Genomic DNA, 19,770 nt, shown 5'->3' with positions numbered 1-19,770 from the left:
TCCTTTTTTGCCTGTGTAAATCACCACCACTCTTCCTTCCAAATTCCACAAATGTAAATCCAAGTCGTAGCCCAACACAAACGCCAATCTTTTAATAAGACTTCTAGAAAACCCAGGCGTGTTACGACCTCTATCGCCAAATTTACATAAACTTACGGCACTGATCTTAATATACCTCGTACAGCGTTACGGTCTGATTTCTCTTGCCACGTTGGGCCCCCTTTGCCTGAGGATAACATTCTCGAGGAAAGGGACGTTGTCTTACTCAGCGTCGCCCTTGCACACAGTAGGGGCTTTATCGTGCTTAATTTCGTTTTAATGTCACACATCCCGCCGAAAGGGTCGGGGGCAGACAACCTCTGCCGGATTCTCACTTACACGCGTACACGGATGCTGCTTTTTACTCGGACACACACGTGTCCCCGGGGCCTTAGCCTGGAACGGTCTTGGGACTCCTAGCCTGTGGACGTTTCCACTCCACCCAGCGGAAGGGGAGGCTCATTTCTTTTAAAACTGCCTTGAGGGATACTTATTACTTTAAACCTCCCACAGCCTCCCCCTATAAATAGCTGAAGATCTGCGTCCTCTCAAAGCAGGATCACTCCAGTTCTACGAATCTCTGCCAGGTCGCGCCGGGCGCCGGTCCCATGGGCACCCCCTCCCTGGTTCGCTTGGTAACGCCCGCTTTGTCAGCGCGCTGCGCTCGCCGGTTACCCTCCAGCTCCAGCCGGCCCGCGGCAGACAGCGCCTCCGCTTCGCGGCATCCGCAGCTTTGTCTGCGCCGTCTCGGGCTCGTCTGCCTGCGACCTTCCCCCGAGCCGCGGCTGGAAGAGAAGGAGCCCCGGAGCCTCTGCTCGGAAGGCCCCGAGAGTCTGCTGGGCTTGCCCGCCTCGGCGGGGCCCGCAGGTCGGTGGGGCGCGCGAGGGGCCGCGGCGGTTTTGGCGGCGGCGCCCGGCATGTATCAGAGCCCGCGGCGGCTCTGCTCCGCCCTGCTACAGAGGGACGCGCCCGGCCTGCGCCGCCCGCCCGGCCCGCCGCCGCCGCGCCGCCTCTCGCCCACGGCCGCCCCGCGGCTCCAGTCCCCCCGGCTCCTGGCGGCGGCCTCGGCGGCCCGCGACGTCGCGAGGTCGTGCTCTCGAACAGGTGAGTGCACCGCCGTTCCGGACGGAGAACGCGGCGGCGGGCCGCCACCTGGAGACGGCGGGGAATGAATGGGAAGCCGGGGGCTGCCGGGCGGTGGGGTGCGAGCGGGAAGCGGTGCCTCTTCTCCCGGAGCCGCCGTCTCTGCTCTCTTTTGCCGCTCTGCTCTCGCCATCTCTTGCCTGGGGCTTGCATTGCGTCCAGTAAGAACTGGAACCCCGTACCAGGTTTCCGTTTAATCCTTCCCGTTTGATGCCGCGGTTTCAGTATTTCTCGTTCTTGACCTACGTTATCTTTTCCCCTTCCGATGCCGCAGATTGTGTTTTACTTACTGCGCTAATGGTGGAACATTTTATGCAATATGTCTATAAAGTTACACTTATCCGATCATGTGGCCTGCATGGCTTAGGTGGTCTGAATTTTGAAAAATGTATGAACACGCATTGACTCTTTGGACTTGAATTTGGGGGGACCTTTCCAGTCTTAATATTTGAGTCATTGTGCGTCCTGTATACCTGGGGTTAAGATCTTGTAAAGGTGATGCCATCTCTTTGCCCAGAACCTCTTCTATAGGTCACGTGCTCTGGATTTTCCTTGGGTTGAGGGGAGGGAAACGGCGGGCAGGATCTTCCCTGACTAGGGATCGAACCTGTGCTCCTTGCATTGGAAGTGTGGAGTCTTAACCACTGGAACCCCAGGGAAGTTCCCTGGATTTCCCCTTTTCTGGCCACGGAAGTTTCTGCCCGAGGCCTCAATACTGCGGCCACAATTTACATACAAATTAGTCATACTTTTAAAATTAATAAAGCTTCTCCTTCAAAAGTGGGCAATTTCGTCACTCTAGCAGGTATATTTTAGTCGTACTCAAGTTTATTGCTGTTTAAGATGTATGAACATCTCAGATCGTAAACGACTGCCTTTTGCTCCAGAAGTTTTGTGTTATCTCTTTTATGCCGCCCTACACGGGTTGCCAGATCTTAATTCCCCCACCGGGGATTGAACCGCCAAGGCAGTGAAAGAAAGCGGAGCCCTAAACACTAGACTGCCAGGGAATTCCCAAGTTTTGTATTAACTTCAGAACAGATAGAGCGGTAGAAAGTATGTTCAATGTGACTTTCTTTACTGAAAGTGATCACCCAAAATGTGATTGAAGTCAAGATATTAAACTCTATTCAGATGATTGGCCTCTATTCAGATTATGGGCGGATGTTTAGATTGAGACATACTGTTTAAAATCAGGATTTTCTTTTTGTAAAGGGACTTCGCCGGCGGCCAGCGGTTGAGACTGCGTTTCCACTGCAGGGGTCACAGATTCCAGCCCTGGCCAGGGAACTAAAATCTTGCATGCCACCCAGCGTGACCAAAAATAAATAAAATTAGGATGTTAAACTGATTACTGGAGACTAAACTCTTTTGTTCTTTTTTTAAAAAGGGTGAACTTGACAGTCATTGAGATTTTCTTTGCAGTTCTGTAGGAATTTGGCATTTGTGAAGTAACTGTTAGAATGGAAAAATTTCTAGAGGCACATTGTTGGGTTTGAGGTGGGAGAAGTAAAAGAAAATCAGCTGGTGTCTTCTGTAGCACCATATCTCTTGTCTTAACCTCTTACCTTAAATTTCCTGCGGGTCCTAGGGCAGAGTTAGCCAGTAGGTTCATCTTGGGAATACACATAGCTTGTGTAATCCAGATAGAGATCTATGCTGTTAGTGGGAAGAAAGGTCAGGACATGTTGGGTCTTAGGCCTTTGACATAGAAAGATGTTTAATGAACTTTCTGGAAGTCCCCTGAAATCCCCTAGTTTTATAAAGAAATTGAAAGGATTTATGGCTGTTAAACTACTACAAGACCTAGGCAGTTTTCTCATCTTGCTCAGTTTTGGCTTCAGCTGCTTGTTGGGAGAAACTCATGAATGCATTCATTTGCATATCCTTTGATCACTCATTCATTCATAAAGTCTTTCCATTTCTCATCTGTCTCAATCTATTTGTGTTAGTCCTTCAGAGGTGTCCTGTTCTTTGCAACCCCACGAACTACAGCCTGCCAGGCTTCTCTTTCCATGGGATTCTCCAGGCAAGAATACTGGAGTGGATTGATGTTCCCTTCTCCAGAGGATCTTCCTGACCCAGGAATCAAACCCTGGACTCCTGCATTAGAGGCAGATTCTTTACCATTTGAGCTAGGTGCCACCTTATAGGAGGTAAAAGAATGTGAGACATAGTCTGCCTCTAAGGAGTTTAGTGCCCAGTCAGAGAGATGAGTTTTGCACAAAGACCTGAGTGTTTAATGAAATAAGATACCTTTTATTATTCTTTCAGTTAAAGGTTTGCAAATGGCACAAGGGTGCTGGAGAGCATGAAGTCCGTTCCATCAGTGGTGATCATTTTGGCTTCAAAAAGTGGTTAGCATTTGAGTTGGTCCTTGACGTACAGTTAAGATTGAAAGAGATTAAAAACATTTTGCTTGGGAAAAGCCAGGAGCGATGTGGAAGGTGTGAGGCATGGATGTGGCAGGGTGAGAGAAGAGGTACCTCGCCAAATGTTTCCCAAGATTCATAGATCTTACTGTAGACTTATTTAAGAGAATCGTTACAGGTGGGTCCCGAGTTCCACGTTACTTAACAAAATGACAACAATAAATAAAAAGCAGAGTATTACAGGCCTCAAGGTTTAGACATCTGGCTAGAGAAAGTCTTCAAGGAACTGAAAGCTACACTTCGCTCCCTCTAGCATCTTTTGGGGTGTGTGTGTGCTGAGTCGCTTCAGTCCTGTCTAACTCTTTGGGACCCTATGGGTCATAAGCCCGCCAGGCTCCTCTGTCCATGGGACTTCTAGGCACCCCACTAGAGTGGGGTGCCATGCCATGTCCTTATCCAGGGGATCTTCCCAACCCAAGATAGAATCCCAAGTCTCAATGTGTTTTGCATTGGCAGGTGGATTCTTTACCACTAGTACCACCTGGGAAGCCCCAATCTTTACTTTGGTGGGGGGGATGCTAAATCCCAACAGTTGACCCTATTTGTTAATCAGTTCCTTGATAACCTATGCCCTGTGGCAGTCACATGTCACTGCAAAGGTGAGTGCAGCCCCTTTGCAGTCATCAAATACTGGGTTATTAGAATTTAAAGGGGACCTTTTCTCATGGAAGGATCACAGGGCCCATAGAGAAGCAGCAGCTGTCAGTTACTCTGCTGGATGAAACGTGGTCTGCTGTCATCTGTGGATTTATAAATGCCATCCTCCAGATCCCACCTCCTCAGATAATGAAGAGTTGGCTGAGTTACTGTTCTCCACCACTGGAACACATTGCTTTTTTTCTTGGTACAGTTTTAAAAGCAAATACCAGCTCATTTGAGGAGGTGGTTTTATTTAGTATGTCCTTTAACAATGTGAGTAATCTGCTTATGAGAGAGTGCAACAGCTTGTAATTATCAAGCTTCTATAGAAATATATTTTCTTTGTAGGAGAACCACGGTATCTGTTTTCCCATAGCATTCAATGGTAAGAGCTTAAATACAGTGAGTTACTGGGGGCTTTTGGATTAGAAACCATGATATCAACTGATCTGTAAGTTTTACTGAACACAGTACACTTAAAAGGCCAAATATTTTATTGTCTCATGACTAATTGCATTGGAAATTAAGAAATGAGTGTGGCTGGATTTGTTAGGGAAAAAACTTTGAATGCAAGAGAGGAGGGTGACAAACAGAGAGAGATCATTTGCCTGGAAGCAGGTAGCAAGTGTGGGAACAGGGATGAACACCGGGGCGGGGTGGGGGGGATCGACCCCTGGGTGGGGAAGATCCTTTGGAGAAGGGGATGGCAGCCCACTCCAGATAAAATACCTACTGGGTAGGTTCCTCTGGTGTTTGCTAGATGAAGTGAGGCAGGTATATTCTGGTTCTTGGAAGGAGGAAGGGACACTCAGCGTATATTTACTGTTAGGAATGACTCTTTAATCAGGATTCCAGGACTTTGCTAACCACTTGAATGGTTATCACATTTGAATAAAAGGATGATGCGCATGGGTGTTTAGTTCCATAGTAAACCCACTTGTACTTCAATGAAAAACTACTGAAATATTTTGAATTTGTTATTTTAAAAAAAATATTTGGCTGTGCAGTCCATGAAATCTTTCTTGAGGCATGTGGAATCTGGTTCCTGGGGACCAGGATCTAACCCAGCCCGCTGCATCGGGAGCACAGAGTCCTAGGCAGGAAGTTCCTGGATTTGCTGTTTTAGGATGGGGAGAGCAGCCTTCCTACAGGAAGGAATAAGACCTCAAGCAAAAATCTTAGCTGTCTTCTTGTCTCTACATGATCTCAAAGCAGCAGCTGAAACCTACCAGCTACACAGAATTCAGCGTCAGTGTCGGGGAGTGTCCAGGAGAAAGAGGGCTAAGAAAAAATCATACCTGTCAGATTTAAATGTCTTTATGAAATGCAGCACCCCTCCCCTTCCCCCTGGGTTCCTCATCCAAGGTTGGTTGAATCCCCAGATGCAGATACCAAGGGTGTACATCATTATTTAAAAGGAGCTTGAGCATCCAGATTTTGGACATCCGAGGAGAGTCCTGGAACCCATCCCCAAGGGATGACTGTACTTTTTTTTTTCTTTTAACACTATCAAAAGAATGCCTGATCATCTGATCATCTCAAATTCAGATCATCTGAATTTTACTTTCTGCAAGTGGGTCTTGAGCATCTGCTAGTTCTGATGTATAGCCTGGGCAGACAGCCAGTGAGACACTTGTTTTGCTAAATGCTTGGAAGCCTGCTAGAAGTCCCCAGAAGTTAGTCTCCAGTAGAGATGGCTATTGGATTATGAGGGATTGTGCAGAATGGTGTAAAAATTGCTTTTTCCCTTCGGAATGGAGTAGTCTGAGAAGTCCAGAGTTACCTGGAGCCAGAATCATGGAGCAGTAAAGAAAAGTTGCAGTAGGGTGTCCAGGAAGTGCCTTGTGCATCGTTTTCCTTTGCCTTTCCCAGCCTGTCCCCCGACTCTGAGTGTCCAGTGCTTGGGCAAGTCCATCCAGTACAGGGTACGAGGAAGTTATTTTGCATGTCCTAGTGATGCCCTGGACATGATGGTTTTCTGTTTCCTTTATGTTTTGCTTTCATGTTCATCTTTCAGATCTTCTAGGTCAAATAGATTTGCTGAGATATATTCTACAATTAATTTCTCTTTCCTGTGGTTCATTCTGAATTTTATTTGGAAAATTTTCATGACAATTTTAAGAAATGATTTTTCAAAAATAACATGTCTGTTAATTTTGCCTCAGAACATCAATCTCTTTGATAATACCGATTATCCTCTAGAAGTTTAGGATTGTTTGTCCTTGGGGTTCAAAAGTTCTATCAGGATAAATGTCTCAGTATCAGATGAGCCCATTCAGTCTAAGGACATACCATTCTTTTTTTTTTTTTTTTTTTGGCTGTGCTGGGCCTTCATTGTTGTGTGGGCTTTTCTCTAGTTATGGAGAGCAGGGAGTACTCTCTAGTCACAATTTGCAGACTTCTCAATGTGGTGGCTTCCTGTTGCAAAATGGAGCATTGGTACTAGGGTGCAAGTTCTTCAGAAGTTGCGCACAGGCTCAATAGTTGAGCACGGCATGTGGGATCTTCCCAGATCAGGGACTGAACCCATGTCTCCTGCATTGGCAGGCAGATTCTTTACCACTGATCCACCAGGGACATAGCATTCTTTAGCCCAGGAAAATTTCTATTTCTTGGATTTTATCTTGGATTTTCATCACTATTTTATCAAATTCCCTGTTCTCATATTATTAAACCTCCTGCTAGACAGATTGTTGTCCATATGGATCCACCCTCTGTGGCTCCTCTTGCATTTTTAAAGAATTATCTCTATATTTCATGAGATTTTTTGGAACATGCCTATTTTGCAGTTGTTTATAATTTTTGGACATTCTCTGGACATTCTAATTCTCTGCTCCTTTGTTCATAGAAGCCTAGTCTTACTTTGTGTCCTATATAGTTGTGTGTGCATGTTTCAACCCCAGAACTTTCCTCCTGGGAGAGCAGTTTGCATTCTCTGCAGTTGGGGAGGTTTAGGGGTGGGGGAGTGCAGGCAGGCTCCCTACTGTGTTCGCCAACGCTCAGCTCACCCCTCCAGCCACGCCTTTAGAAATATCCCTGAGGTCCATGGTTAGTGCCTGGTCTGCTTTGCCTCCCTTCCCCTCCATCACTCTTGAGAGCCCTTCCAGGGCCTGTCCCCACATCTCTGAAGCCTGCTCTCCAGCTGGCAGAGGCCACCCTCTTCTGTCTGAGAGGGGAAGTGAGGGAACTAGCAGCTGTCTCAAATACCGTTGCTGAAAGACTGACCCTTATGGCTGATTCATATCAATGTATGACAAAACCCACTGAAATGTTGTGAAGTAATTAGCCTCCAACTAATAAAAAAAAAAAAAGACTGACCCTAACGATGGCCCTCTCTTTGTGGACTTAGCTTTCGGTTTCTTCAAAGCTCCCTTGGGAAAAGCCGTATTTAATTTACCTTTGGTAGTTTGTACTGCATTGCCCTCCACTCTGGGTTCTCTGTTAATTCAAACCTGTCTCTGTCTTCCTGGAATTGTTTCTTAAGCCCACTGGTGGCATCCTTTCTGATTTTACACATATTCTTTCAGACTTTAGAAAAACATGCGTGTGTGTACTTTATTCTGGAAAGCTCTTAGGAAGGAGAATAATGTATTTTTGGCCTCATGTCTGATGACCTATTGTACATTATTTATCAATTCCCATCTTAAAAATGAGTCATTGGACTGGAGATTTTACACATTTTAGAAGATGATTCTTTTCCTACATGTGCTGTAATTATTCAAGCAAGGCTATGGAAATCTATATATGAAAGTTAGTTTTTCCCTTAAATGACGGAGTCTTTCGTAGTATGTACACATGGACTGTACAATTCACAATCTAGAGCAGGAGTCTGCTAACTCTGTAGAGAGCCAGCTAGTATATATTGGGCTTAATAGACCAGATATCCATTATAGCTATTCAGCTCGGCTGCTGTAGTGTGGAAGCAGCTGCAGACAATACACAAACCTTATTTACAGATGCTGAAATTGGAGTTTTGGATGATTTTCACATGTCGGGAAATATTATTACAGTGTTTTTTTTTTCAACCATCTTAAAATGTAAGCAGCCATAGGCATCTCATACCAGGCACTGGGAGATGTATGTGGACCTCTGACCCCCAGGGAAGAATAGCAGAGCACTCCTTAGCCCCATATGTCCATTCATAGCTGTGGACCCAGACCACCTCTTGAGCATCCTGGGAATGTTATGATGGGCACCAGGTAGTAACCCAAACCTGATGTCTTAGTTGGTGGAGAGCAGCTGTCACACCAGATTCCTTGTTTCTGCCTTTTCAATTTTCAGTTTTCTAGCATTTTGCTGGAAAAGTCTGGCTTGTGCAAATGCTTGGCCAGCCCACTCATAATCAAGCACCAATTTTAACACGCTAACCTATGTATTCATTGTGGAGGGATTTCTCTTTCCTTAGCCATATTTTCAAGATGAATCTGGCATGACTGAGGGACAGCTCCGCTTTGTCCAGAACGCAGTTGGGTATTCTTGTGTCTGACTCCTGCCTAGCAAGAAAGGTCACTGGGGTTGTCGCACTGTGTCCAGGAGCTTGTATTTATAGACCCGCTGGGTTGGGAGACATGACCTTCACTTGATACCTCTAGTAATGCCACGTGCCAGTAAAGCAGGTCATTACACCGCTTCGGACACTTTGTGCTGCGCCACTGTGCACGCCCTGACGGCGGTGACTGGGGCAGAGAGATGAGGTGAAATTGGACCCTTGTTAATTGCCACGCGCGCCCCTGGCGCAGCTCCATCCGGTCATCCTGACTCTGGGTCAGCAGTGTCAGAGATGTTGATGAGCAGTGGTCCGAGGTGCAGGCAGCCTCTCCAGGGCCAGATCCTTGGCCAATTGTGCAGTCAGTCTTCGTGTCTATAAAATGGAGAATACAATACCTACTTCGCTGGATTGTTGGAAAGATAAGTGTAGTATATGCTTGGCTCTCAAATGTTAATAGCTGCTCTTTAAACCCCAAAAGAAAAGTAACAAAATAGCTGCCATTTAGAATGTACTAGGTATAGCTCGTTTAACTCTCTTAATCCTCACAGTAACACAGTGAAGTAGGTCATGGTGATCCCCAGATGAAGAAACAGAGCCACAGAGATAAATAACTTGTTCAGGATCTGATTAGTGAAAAGAGAAGCCCTGATTTCTGGAAAACCAGGCGACCTACCTTGAGTCCATAAACAAGGCAGATATAGTCCCTATCCTCATGGAACTAATGAGTGAAGAACGGGGGTTGTAATTTAAATATTAAGGGTGACTTAAGAGTAAGAAAAAGGGAGCCACTTGAACTTGATCCATGAAGCTGTGAGCCACGGGGATTGTGAATCTTCATTGATTTTATTCATTAAGTATTAAATACATTGCATACCCAACATCCAGGCTGTTTTAGCTCGATGGTAATCTCGTGAATATTTTGAAGGTGGCCACACTTGTTCAGGCATCTCTAAGGCCAGTGAAAGTTAGCTGCTGAATCCGTTCTCTGACCTGTCTGGGGTGACTGAGCACAGTGGCCAGTGGGCGGCAGCAGAGGCCGCTGTTTGAACGGGGCCTTCCTGCGACGTCAGTCCTTCGGGTTGCGGTGCTTTTCTCCTCGCTGGGCCCAGGCTTGGTCAACTACAGCAGCGTCTCAGGTGTGTACCCAGATCATCCTGGCTTTTGTCTAGTTTTTACTTTTTAACCAGCATTTTCTTTTCCCCAAATAAAAAGATGAGTTGAAAGAGTGGCACCATTTGACGGTTTTGGAAATCTCTTCATTTTGAAAGTCTGGCTTAATGGGTGACAGCTGTCTGCATCCTCCTACTTGCTTCTCCATTCAGCCTGTTGTGATATATTGGTTAAAAGATATGAATCCAGTCTCTCACTGGTTATATAATCGGAGAGAATTATTTTAATAGCCTTTTATGATAATTGTGGGTAGTCTTTTGTAGTAGCTTATGTTAATAGTTATTTGCAACGTCAAATCTGATAATCAGTGAACATCTTATTGGTTATTTGGGAAGTGTGGTTAACTAGGTCATGTGGCTCTTCCAGATGTTATACAGTATAGAAATAACCTTAACTATCACCGCCAATCTTGTCAGAGAAGTTTAAAAGGTACTGGGGACTTGTCAGGCTCCTGATGGCAAATATGTTTTCCAAAATTTCCTCTGGGAAATTTTTCTCATGGGCAAAAATACTGTCCGTTGTTTTCCTTAAAGTGACAGGCTCACTTCTTACATTTTAGTGGATAAATGTCTGCCTTGTATCCATATGTGCTTGACTAAAGTTTGTTGGTTCTTTGAGGTGAAGACAGGGGCGAGTTCATTTTGCAGGCCAGACACTCACCCGAGTGCTTTTGCTTAAGGCAGCGTATTTTATGTGTAGCACAAGTGTTTATGTGGACTTTGCTCTTTGTCTAATTTAAAGATAGGTCATCAGGGCTCCAAAGTTAACAGAGTGCTTACTGCCACCTCACTTGAGGACATTTGAGGGTAAAGCAGGCAATTTAAAAAATGAATAATGGTGACGAGCACAGTGGCCCCTCCTGGAGCCTGGGGGCACTGCCTGAGGTAATGCTGACAAAGCGGCGGTTTCCTCACGAGCGCGGGTAAAACAAACAGAGAAAGGATGCCTCAGTGTTGCTATGAAAACCTTGGCCCTGCATTTCTCCAAGGTGTCTCAGACATCCCTGATGGCTCTCTGTCTATACGTCTGCATGTACTGTAAGCGAAACCTGAAATCTGGATGAAGTGTGTGATACCTCAGTACCACGTGATTCCTTCTAAGCCTTCCCTCATTCATCTGCAGCTCTCCTCTTTCACAGAAATCAGACTCCCACCCATTATTTACTGTATCTGTTCGCCATACCCATGTAAAGCATTTTGGGAATTGGTGACACCCACCCCCCCAAGAGAAACAGCTTTGCTAACTTGAGTGCACTTCCTTTAGTGTTGAGCAGTTAAAAGCTGTTTTCGAAAGTGACATCATTCCTTTTTTCCTGAACCCCCTTCTGTGAATTTGTCATACATTTGTAATAGATTTATTTGTCAGAGTCTACATTTCCTCTTGGTCCCTCCACGTTGATCTTGTGAATTTTCGCACACTAAAGTCCAATAGCTTTTGCAGATAAAAGCGTCTCAGTTTGCTGTGCGCCTTTGGTCTACTTCCAGAGCACTGAAATGGCTGGTTTTGACACCGAGGTTCAGGGGGAGGACTTGTCAGCTGCCTCCCCCGGTCGCACCTGCAGTCTGCTTGATAGGTTTCTCCCTCTAATGTGTCAGCCCTGTTAGCAAACAGACCTGATAGTCTGCTCCAGAGCTCAGTCCTCCATCTGGCAACAAACATCTCCCACCTGTTTCCAATTTGCCCCTCTCTCCTGAACATCAGTCATACCTAACTGCCAAACCCCTATTTTCTGCAAACCCTACCCAGTTTTCCTAACCTGTATTGGCAGCTTCATCCTTGTAGTTGCTCAACCACCCATCTTGGAAACTTTTTTGACTGCTCTCTCATAGGCCACATCCAAGTAAGTCATCCACAAAACTTGTTGGCTCCAATTTTGGATTTACTCAGAATCCAAGCACTTAAACTGGGACTAGAACTGGGGCTTTGATGCCCACATTGCAGTATGTCCTTCCTCTTTTTTGCTGCAAAGCCTTTGTCTTTAGGTGGTAGATTTAATTTTTGAAAACCCTCAAAAAGTCACAAGTAAGGTGAATGACAAGATATAGTAATCCACTATTGGACCAAAATGAGCTGACTTCTTTTGAGCTGAGCTGGCTTTAATAAGAATGTGTTTTCCTTGAGTTTTGTAGCTAACAGCCCTATAAATACATTTCCAAAACCAAACCTAAAAAGGCCAACAGGGAATAATGAAATTAGAATACCCAGTTTAAGCAGTCTAGAGTAACAATTTTGATTCTACTATTACTAATGATGATCACTGCAAATAATTTTTAATTGAATATGCTTGCTTCTTTCTGGTCCCTGCCCTGTCCCACCCCCACCCCTCATCCCAAGCTTTTCTTTCTTTTTTTTTTTTTTTTGTTGTATTAAATCCTCTTTGGCTCATTCTTGGATCACATAGCCAGTAGATAGTGTACTATCTTAACCTCATTTAGACTTGATTTGCTATGTTTAATACAGCACCACCAGTTCGTATATCAGTATCTCTGGTCATTTTGGTCTAAAGCTTGTTCTCTAGTTCCAGGGGTGGTAAGACTTTTCTGCGAAGAGCCGGATAGTAAACGTTTTGGCTTTGAGGGCCAGAAATGATCCTGTCACATATTGTGTGCTTGTGTGTATGTGTAACATCTCAAGATCAAGGACTGTGCAAAATACATCTGGCTGCAGTTGGCCATCCCCTGCTCTAGTATTTTCTGGAAGAAGTGCTCCTAGAGTCAGTATTCCAGTTTTGCTGGATGTGAAATTCTTGGCTCATATACCATGAGTCATATATATAAAGCCTGACATGTTTCAAATATGTAACTTCATTTTCTTCTGGTCTAAAAACATTACAGTTGAAATCTGATCCTCTAACTTATAAGTTACTTGCTGTTTTTGGCCTGGAGTCCAAGGGATTTGTTTCTGTTTCTTTACAGTCCAGCTGGTGTTGGTCATTCTGGGTTGATAGTCTCAGGTATGTGTGTTTGTGTCCATGATACATGTTTTTTTAACCTCATAATTTTTCTTTTAAACCATTGACCTTTTTTTCAGCTTTATTGAGGTATAATTAGCAAACATTGTATGTACTTAAGGTGTTCTGCGTGATGGTTTGATATTTGTAGTAGTTAAGTCGCTAAGTCGTGTCCGACTCTTGCGACCCCATGGACTGTAGCCCGCCAGGCTCCTCTGTCCATGGGATTCTCCAGGCAAGAATACTGGAGTGGGTTGCCATTTCCTTCTCCAGGGGATCTTCCCGACCTAGGAATCAACCCGGGTTTCCTGCATTGCAGGCAGATTCTTTACCGACTGAGCTATTAGGGAAGCCCATTGATACTTGTACACATCTTGAAATAATTACCTCAATCAAGCTAATTAACATGTTGCTCAGGTAGTGTGTGTTTGAGGGGGTGGGTGAGATCACTTAAGATCTAAGATCCTTAGAGGGTTTTAAGTATGGGATATAGTATCCTCAACTGAAGCTACCTTGCTGTACATTAAACCTCCAGAACTTAATTCATCTTGCATGATTGAACTTTGTACTCTGAAGAGTTTTTATAGTTTTTAGTATCAATATGTGTTTCATTTCCTTGCATTGGTTTTCCTGCTACAAGAACCTTTTATCCATATGTTGCATCTTTGCTTTAAATTAGTACATAGTATTTGCCACTATCTCTCAAGCTTTATTTCCTCATTTCTTTCTGTTAGGTGTTTTGTTACTAATTCTTCACATTGCCTCATTTGTAAGTTTTCTAATTTAGACTACTTTGTCATTTTCTTAATATCTTTTAGCTAATTTTGCAATAGGATATAATTTTGATTGGCTTTCTGGGCATGTCTTCCAGCACTTTCATTGTATTAGCACATTATACTGTTCCTTGTTCACTTTATATTGAAGGTTTTTTAAAAAGTTTTTAGGAGGAAGTGTGGCTAGGATAACTCCTTAAATCTTCAACTCCTGTTGGACACAATTAACCTTTTTCACATTCATTTTCGCATGGTACTTGCTTTTTTATCACAGCAACCACCCTGAAACTCAGCTTGGCGAAGCTGATGTCATCAAGGATGCAGAGCAGTCCTGTTAAAACTGTGAACAGCTTCAAGCTGCTCATTTGCCTGGAGCCTGACAGATGTCAGATATTGGAGCCCTTGTGAGTTTGCCGTGATACCCTGACAGATTGGTCTACTGTTAGGCTATTACTGATGCTGGAAACCATGCTTGAGAAAACAGTAGAATTTTTTTACCGCTTTTTGCTGAACTAGAAGTACAGAAGAAAGATTTTCAAAGTTGTACTGCCAGCCAAGAAGAAGATTTCTTTGGACCCATGTACTCAGATAGGCAAGCAAATTGATAAAAAAGAATATCAAAAAAAAAAAAAAAGAATATCAGACATCCAGGAAATAAGTGTGTGCGTGTGTTCATGCATGTGCCCTTGTGAGAACAGGCTTGCCAGGCCGTTGCACGTACGCAGAAATGTGTGTTGGGAAAACTGGTGTTTCTTTGCCTCGTTTTCTCATTGGGGAACTACTTTTATAGAGTCATTGAAAAGGAATAATAGAGCATGCTTGCATCTTGGTCTTGATGTTTAAGGATAAATCATAGGGGTAAACACTTGAATTTGCCTTTGTGACCTGCTATATAAGGTGAATTCAATTGCTTGCTACTTTCAGGTGCAATCAGCTTGCCAAATAATGTATTTTGTAAAGAAAACGTTGTGTCCTTCAAGAGAAGGCAAGGACGTGGATGAGGTCAGGAAATCCAAACCAGGAATCTTAGACATGGTTCCAAGCAGAATCTGGCCTAATTTACACTGTAATGAAGAGAAAACAAGGTTGACCTTTAAAAGAGCAATCAACTGCCTCCTAGTGAGGTGACAGCTCTCTCCCTTCATGTTAACTTGTTGAAGACTGTGCTCTGTAGTCCTTAGTTATTATCCAGTTAGGTAAGAATCAGAAGCCCCAGGAAATGGACCTAGAAAATGCTTCCTGCACCACCATACCCCACCCACCCCACCCCCATCTCCACTATCTCTCCGCCCACCACCGCCAACCTCTTTTCTGATTTTTTAAAAATCTGGCAGCTAGAGATTAGATTGCAGACTATGCTGCTCAGTGATGTTCACAGAATCCTGTAGAAAGCCAGAGCCCTATGAGAAATGAATTTAATCCAGCTGATTCTTCCTATAACAGGGATCTGAGTAGATGACCCACTAAGAGCCTGCTCTAAGGTCATCACGGAGTAACCAGGCTTTCTGACATCTGGCTGTTTAAAACTGGTCTTCAAGTTCTCATTTAAAATACATAGAAAAAGGAATATGGATTTTGTTTAGCCATGCTTTTGTAAGACTGTGTCTATAAATTATAAAGACAAGTCTCAGGTTAGAATAAGCCATAAAGATCAAGGTATTTCAACTGTAGTATTTCAAGTAGTTGTCCTCCTAGAAAGCTAGAAGCTGGGAGCTCCTGTAGTCCACTCCATCGACCATGAATGTGGCCACATCGGCCCCAGCTTCTGTGGACACTAACCGCTTTATCTTGTGGTGGCTCTGAGTGAGAACGGGAGAGAGGCAGAAGGCTGAGTGTGTGACCGTGTCTCCTTCCCCGCAGTATATCCCATGGGAAACGGCACGAGCAGGCTGTACAGTGCTCTCGCCAAGACACTCACCAGCAGCGCGGCGTCCCAGCACCCGGAGTACCTGGTGGCCGCCGACCCGGAGCACCTGGAGCCCATCGACCCCAAAGAGCTCCTGGAGGAATGCAGGGCTGTCCTGCACACCCGGCCCCCGCGGTTCCAGAGGGACTTCGTGGCTCTGCCGGCTGATTGCCCCAGCAGCCACCCTCCCATTAGGGTCATGCAGTGGAACATCCTTGCCCAAGGTAGGCCTGCTGCATCTCTGCCTGTACCGCCGCGGGCTCCGCCTGGGCGGGGGGTGTCAGACGAGGGTGGGGGCGGCTAGAGCCGGGGAGCTGTCCCAAGGGGAGGTGGGGGCAGGGAGTCCTCTGGTTTTCACTGATAAATCCAGCGATTCAGAGGTATTTCTTTCTTACGTGTTGGTAGGCTTTGGATATTCAGTGACAGCTTCTGTCTCCCAGCACATCCAGATTTCAAGGCCCCGGTCTCTTATTAGCCTGAAACTTTCTGTTGTCTGCAGCTTTCAGTCCACAGCACTAAGACAGCGTTTGCCAGGGAGAGACTGAGTCTACCGAGTGGGCGATGTACAATCTTCTGCAGGAGAGGGGGGTGGTGGTCTGGGTACTCTGGCCAGATTCTCATCCAAACGCTTCTTTATCGTTTGAGGCCAGGGATGTTGCCTCTGTTCTCTGTGCTTTGAGATTCTTGTTGCGGTAGAGAGGACGCTTTTCCTGGGTCTGCTGCGTTTAAAAACAGCTGTGTCAGTCAACTTTGTGCAGTGGTGCTGATCGTGGAGCTCTTGAAATTTTAAGAGGAAACCAGGGTCACCATTTTCCCCTCCTTTTCTGGAACAGAAGGGCACATACTCCCTGACTTTCCAAAATTTTGGATTCATTTTTTTCTTTTCCAAGATAGAGGTAAAAGCTGCCCGTTTAAAATAGGTGTCATTTATGGTATCTGTAAAGGCTTAGTACAGGGCTAAATGTATTTAGTTCATCTGACATAGCTTAGATCTCTTAGACTACAAAGAACATTGTTCAAAGCTGAAACTTAATGTTTTATGTCCTGGAATATGTGGCTTTATTATGTCTTCTGTCCTGGAATAGAGACAGATAGTTTTAATATGAAAGAGTCAATTCCTTGCTTCATGTGGATGGTAAGAGGTAAAGTTTGGAGGTCAGTGCAGTAAGAGAATCCCCCCAGAGCACTTGAAGCAGAGAAAGTACTTTGAAGGTCTTAGGTGGCCTTACACCCAAGGAGACCCCCAGGTATTTAGCAGCTGACAACCGACCGGCTTTTGTATTTCAGCTCTTGGCGAAGGCAAAGACAACTTTGTCCAGTGCCCTATCGAAGCCCTCAAGTGGGAAGAAAGGAAATGTCTGATCCTGGAAGAGATCCTCGCCTACCAGCCAGATATCCTGTGCCTCCAAGAGGTGGACCACTACTTCGACACCTTCCAGCCTCTCCTCAGTAGACTGGGCTATCAGGGCACCTTCTTCCCCAAGCCCTGGTCGCCTTGTCTGGATGTGGAGCACAACAATGGACCCGACGGCTGCGCCTTGTTCTTCCTCCAAAACCGATTCAAGCTGGTCAACAGTGCCAACATCCGGCTGACAGCCATGACGCTGAAAACCAACCAGGTGGCCATTGCCCAGACCCTGGAGTGCAAGGAGTCCAGCCGCCAGCTCTGCATCGCCGTCACCCACCTGAAGGCTCGCACCGGCTGGGAGCGATTTCGATCAGCTCAAGGCTGCGACCTCCTCCAAAACCTGCAGACCATCACCCAAGGGGCCAAGATTCCCCTGATTGTTTGTGGAGACTTCAACGCAGAGCCCACAGAGGAGGTCTACAAGCACTTTGCTTCCTCCAGCCTCAATCTGAACAGCGCCTACAAGCTGCTGAGCGCTGATGGGCAGTCGGAACCTCCGTACACGACCTGGAAGATCCGGACCTCAGGCGAGTGCCGGCACACGCTAGATTATATCTGGTACTCCAGGCAGGCTCTCAGTGTGCGGTCAGCCCTGGACCTGCTCACCGAGGAGCAGATTGGACCCAACCGGCTACCATCCTTCAATTACCCTTCAGACCACCTGTCCCTAGTGTGTGACTTCAGCTTTAACGAGGAACCCTGATGGACATTTATAAACACTTGTCCTTGTCTGTGTCTTTTTAATTGCAGGAGTCTTAACCAGGGATGTTTCAGGAAACTGAAATAGATTAAGTTGACTGAGGAAGGGTTCCCAGTTTCTCACTTCTTTCTTTCATTGTTTCCAGCATGCCCTTGGGAAGGAACCCCATTAGCTCACATTGAAACCTTCAGCAAAAAAGGTTTTTGCACTCCAGTATTGCTTTGCATTTTCTTCTTTCCCTTAGGATTAATTACATGTTGATCATTTAAGGGCATTATATTAGGCTTGTTTTGAAGCTTTTTCTGTTAGAGGATACTATATTAAAATAGTAGACTTGCTTGAGTCTCCCATAATTAACAAGTATGCAGGAAGTTTCTCTAGACATTTCAAGTTATTTATTTGTGTTTTTTAATATCAAGTTATGCATGGCAATATTTATTTTTTTATATCTTCATGTAAAATTAAGTAAATTATAACATGACCATGTTAAAACCATGCAAAACATAAGTTATAGAATAATTTATAGTAATTTTCTTAAAGCTTTAAAGATGTTTTTATTGGGGTCTAATAGTAGTGTATAAAGGAGCTATTTAGTCTTGAGGGGGTTTTGTTATTTAAGTGGAAATACCAGTTCTCCTTGATATGTTCTTCATAAATCTTTGCTATGCCTCTGTGTTCTCCATTATTGTGTTTCTTGAAGAGATTCCATGGCCAGTCTTCATTATTTAGTCACTGTTACACATTTCCGGTATTCCCTTGGAGTGCTGTTGGTATTCATTTGCAGTCACTCTGCCATTATTTGTATTGAATGTGCTTTGCACAGTAGATATATTTAGGAGCTGTTATGTGGTAGTGGCTAAAGACAGTAGGACCTTCTTTTCAGAGATGGGAAACTATTCCTGGTCTGTTCATGAAGCTGTGGTTGAGATTTACTAAGATGGCCAGGTAACTGGTTTTAAAACATCTAGAAAGCAGAATATAAAAAGTTAACCTGGAATTCTCTTTGCTCAGAAATAAAGTGGTAAAGTTAACAGGTGAAACTCCTTCCTAATGAAATCCCCGAAAACAGCCCACTGATAATAATATATTTTAACCCATGAGTTGTAAATATTTGAGATTAATAAATTGTCTCTTAAAGCTAGTGTTTTAATATCTTGTCTTTTTAATGCATAGAGAATAAATTTGATCTTTTAATACTGTTAATGTGGCGCCCACACAATCCCTGACAGTCAGACCTTCATTTTAAAGTGGACAGATGTGGCTGTGTATTTGAAGGCGGCATCTGATGCTATGTGTGTGAGGTATCACTGGTGACAAGGTTGGAGTCCGCAAAAATAGCTCCTCCAAGTATTGGAAATGCTTTTGAAACAAATGAGGATTTCAGTAAATATCAAAATAGCATCTGTACCAGCTATCACCTGGTTCAGATCTTAGCAGTGACTGAATTTGTACATTGAGAAGCAGAATACTGATTTGGACAGGCATTAAATACTGTTTACCTGCCCTACAGCACACCAGTTTGAAATTATCATACCCATATCATAAGCAAATCTGGATGAGAATAAAAGCCAAAAAAGTGTTTCCATTTCAAATGTTAACAGGCTATGGGAGAAGGGTGGGGGTGGGTGGGAATGCCTCTGAGCAAAAGGGCTCCTGGAAATATCGACAGGTAGGTCACCCTTCAGTATTGCCGTGGTGGTAGGCTAAACACATACTTCTGTATGCCTTTGTTATCTGTATTTGTCTTCATTGAAAATGTAGTCATGTGAGCATTTTATGTAAAGTTTTTTTAGTAGTTTATAAATCTTGCTAGGTGGCACTTTATTTTTACTTCTCTAGTCTTTCTTTTGTAGACAGCTCTGCCTTGGGGACCATCAGTTACCTGAAGGCATAATGGCAAATAACAGATCTCTGTTCTAAATTTCTAAAATTATCAATATGTTCCATTACTGAGTTTCTTATTCCATGCCTATGTCCCTTTTGAGCCATCTTTTCCTTTTTATAGTCCATGATATTTTGACTACTGTTATAATTAGAGTCTTAGAAGGTAAATTGTATAGATTCTTGAAGACAGAGTGGATTTTTTTATTCCTCCATGGCCGTATTTCAGGAGATTATACG

General features: G+C 44.4%; 1 protein-coding gene across 1 annotated transcript; it reads left to right on the top strand.

Annotated features, from left to right (window-relative positions):
* Window positions 1–566: 566 nt before the first annotated feature.
* NOCT (nocturnin) lies at window positions 567–18,799 on the top strand. Its single transcript, XM_043486220.1, has 3 exons — window positions 567–1,143; window positions 15,496–15,765; window positions 16,829–18,799. Exons 1-3 carry the CDS (start codon window positions 648–650, stop codon window positions 17,650–17,652), a joined length of 1,590 nt encoding a protein of 529 aa, XP_043342155.1. The 5' UTR covers window positions 567–647; the 3' UTR covers window positions 17,653–18,799.
* Window positions 18,800–19,770: the final 971 nt, after the last annotated feature.

Source organism: Cervus canadensis, chromosome 1 (genome assembly GCF_019320065.1).
Source record: "Cervus canadensis isolate Bull #8, Minnesota chromosome 1, ASM1932006v1, whole genome shotgun sequence".
Classification (NCBI taxonomy): Eukaryota; Metazoa; Chordata; class Mammalia; order Artiodactyla; family Cervidae; genus Cervus; species Cervus canadensis.
Note: the sequence above shows the minus strand (reverse complement) of the source record. Positions and strands in the feature narration are given on the sequence as shown.

What these genes read in the sequence shown, in the direction of transcription:
- NOCT (XM_043486220.1), top strand. Translation starts at nt 648, where the DNA reads ATGGGCACCCCCTCCCTGGTTCGCTTGGTAACGCCCGCTTTGTCAGCG. An exon ending in GAGGTCGTGCTCTCGAACAG is followed by an intron (nt 1,144 to 15,495) that starts GTGAGTGCACCG and finishes CCTTCCCCGCAG; the next exon opens with TATATCCCATGGGAAACGGC. An exon ending in GTGGAACATCCTTGCCCAAG is followed by an intron (nt 15,766 to 16,828) that starts GTAGGCCTGCTG and finishes TTTGTATTTCAG; the next exon opens with CTCTTGGCGAAGGCAAAGAC.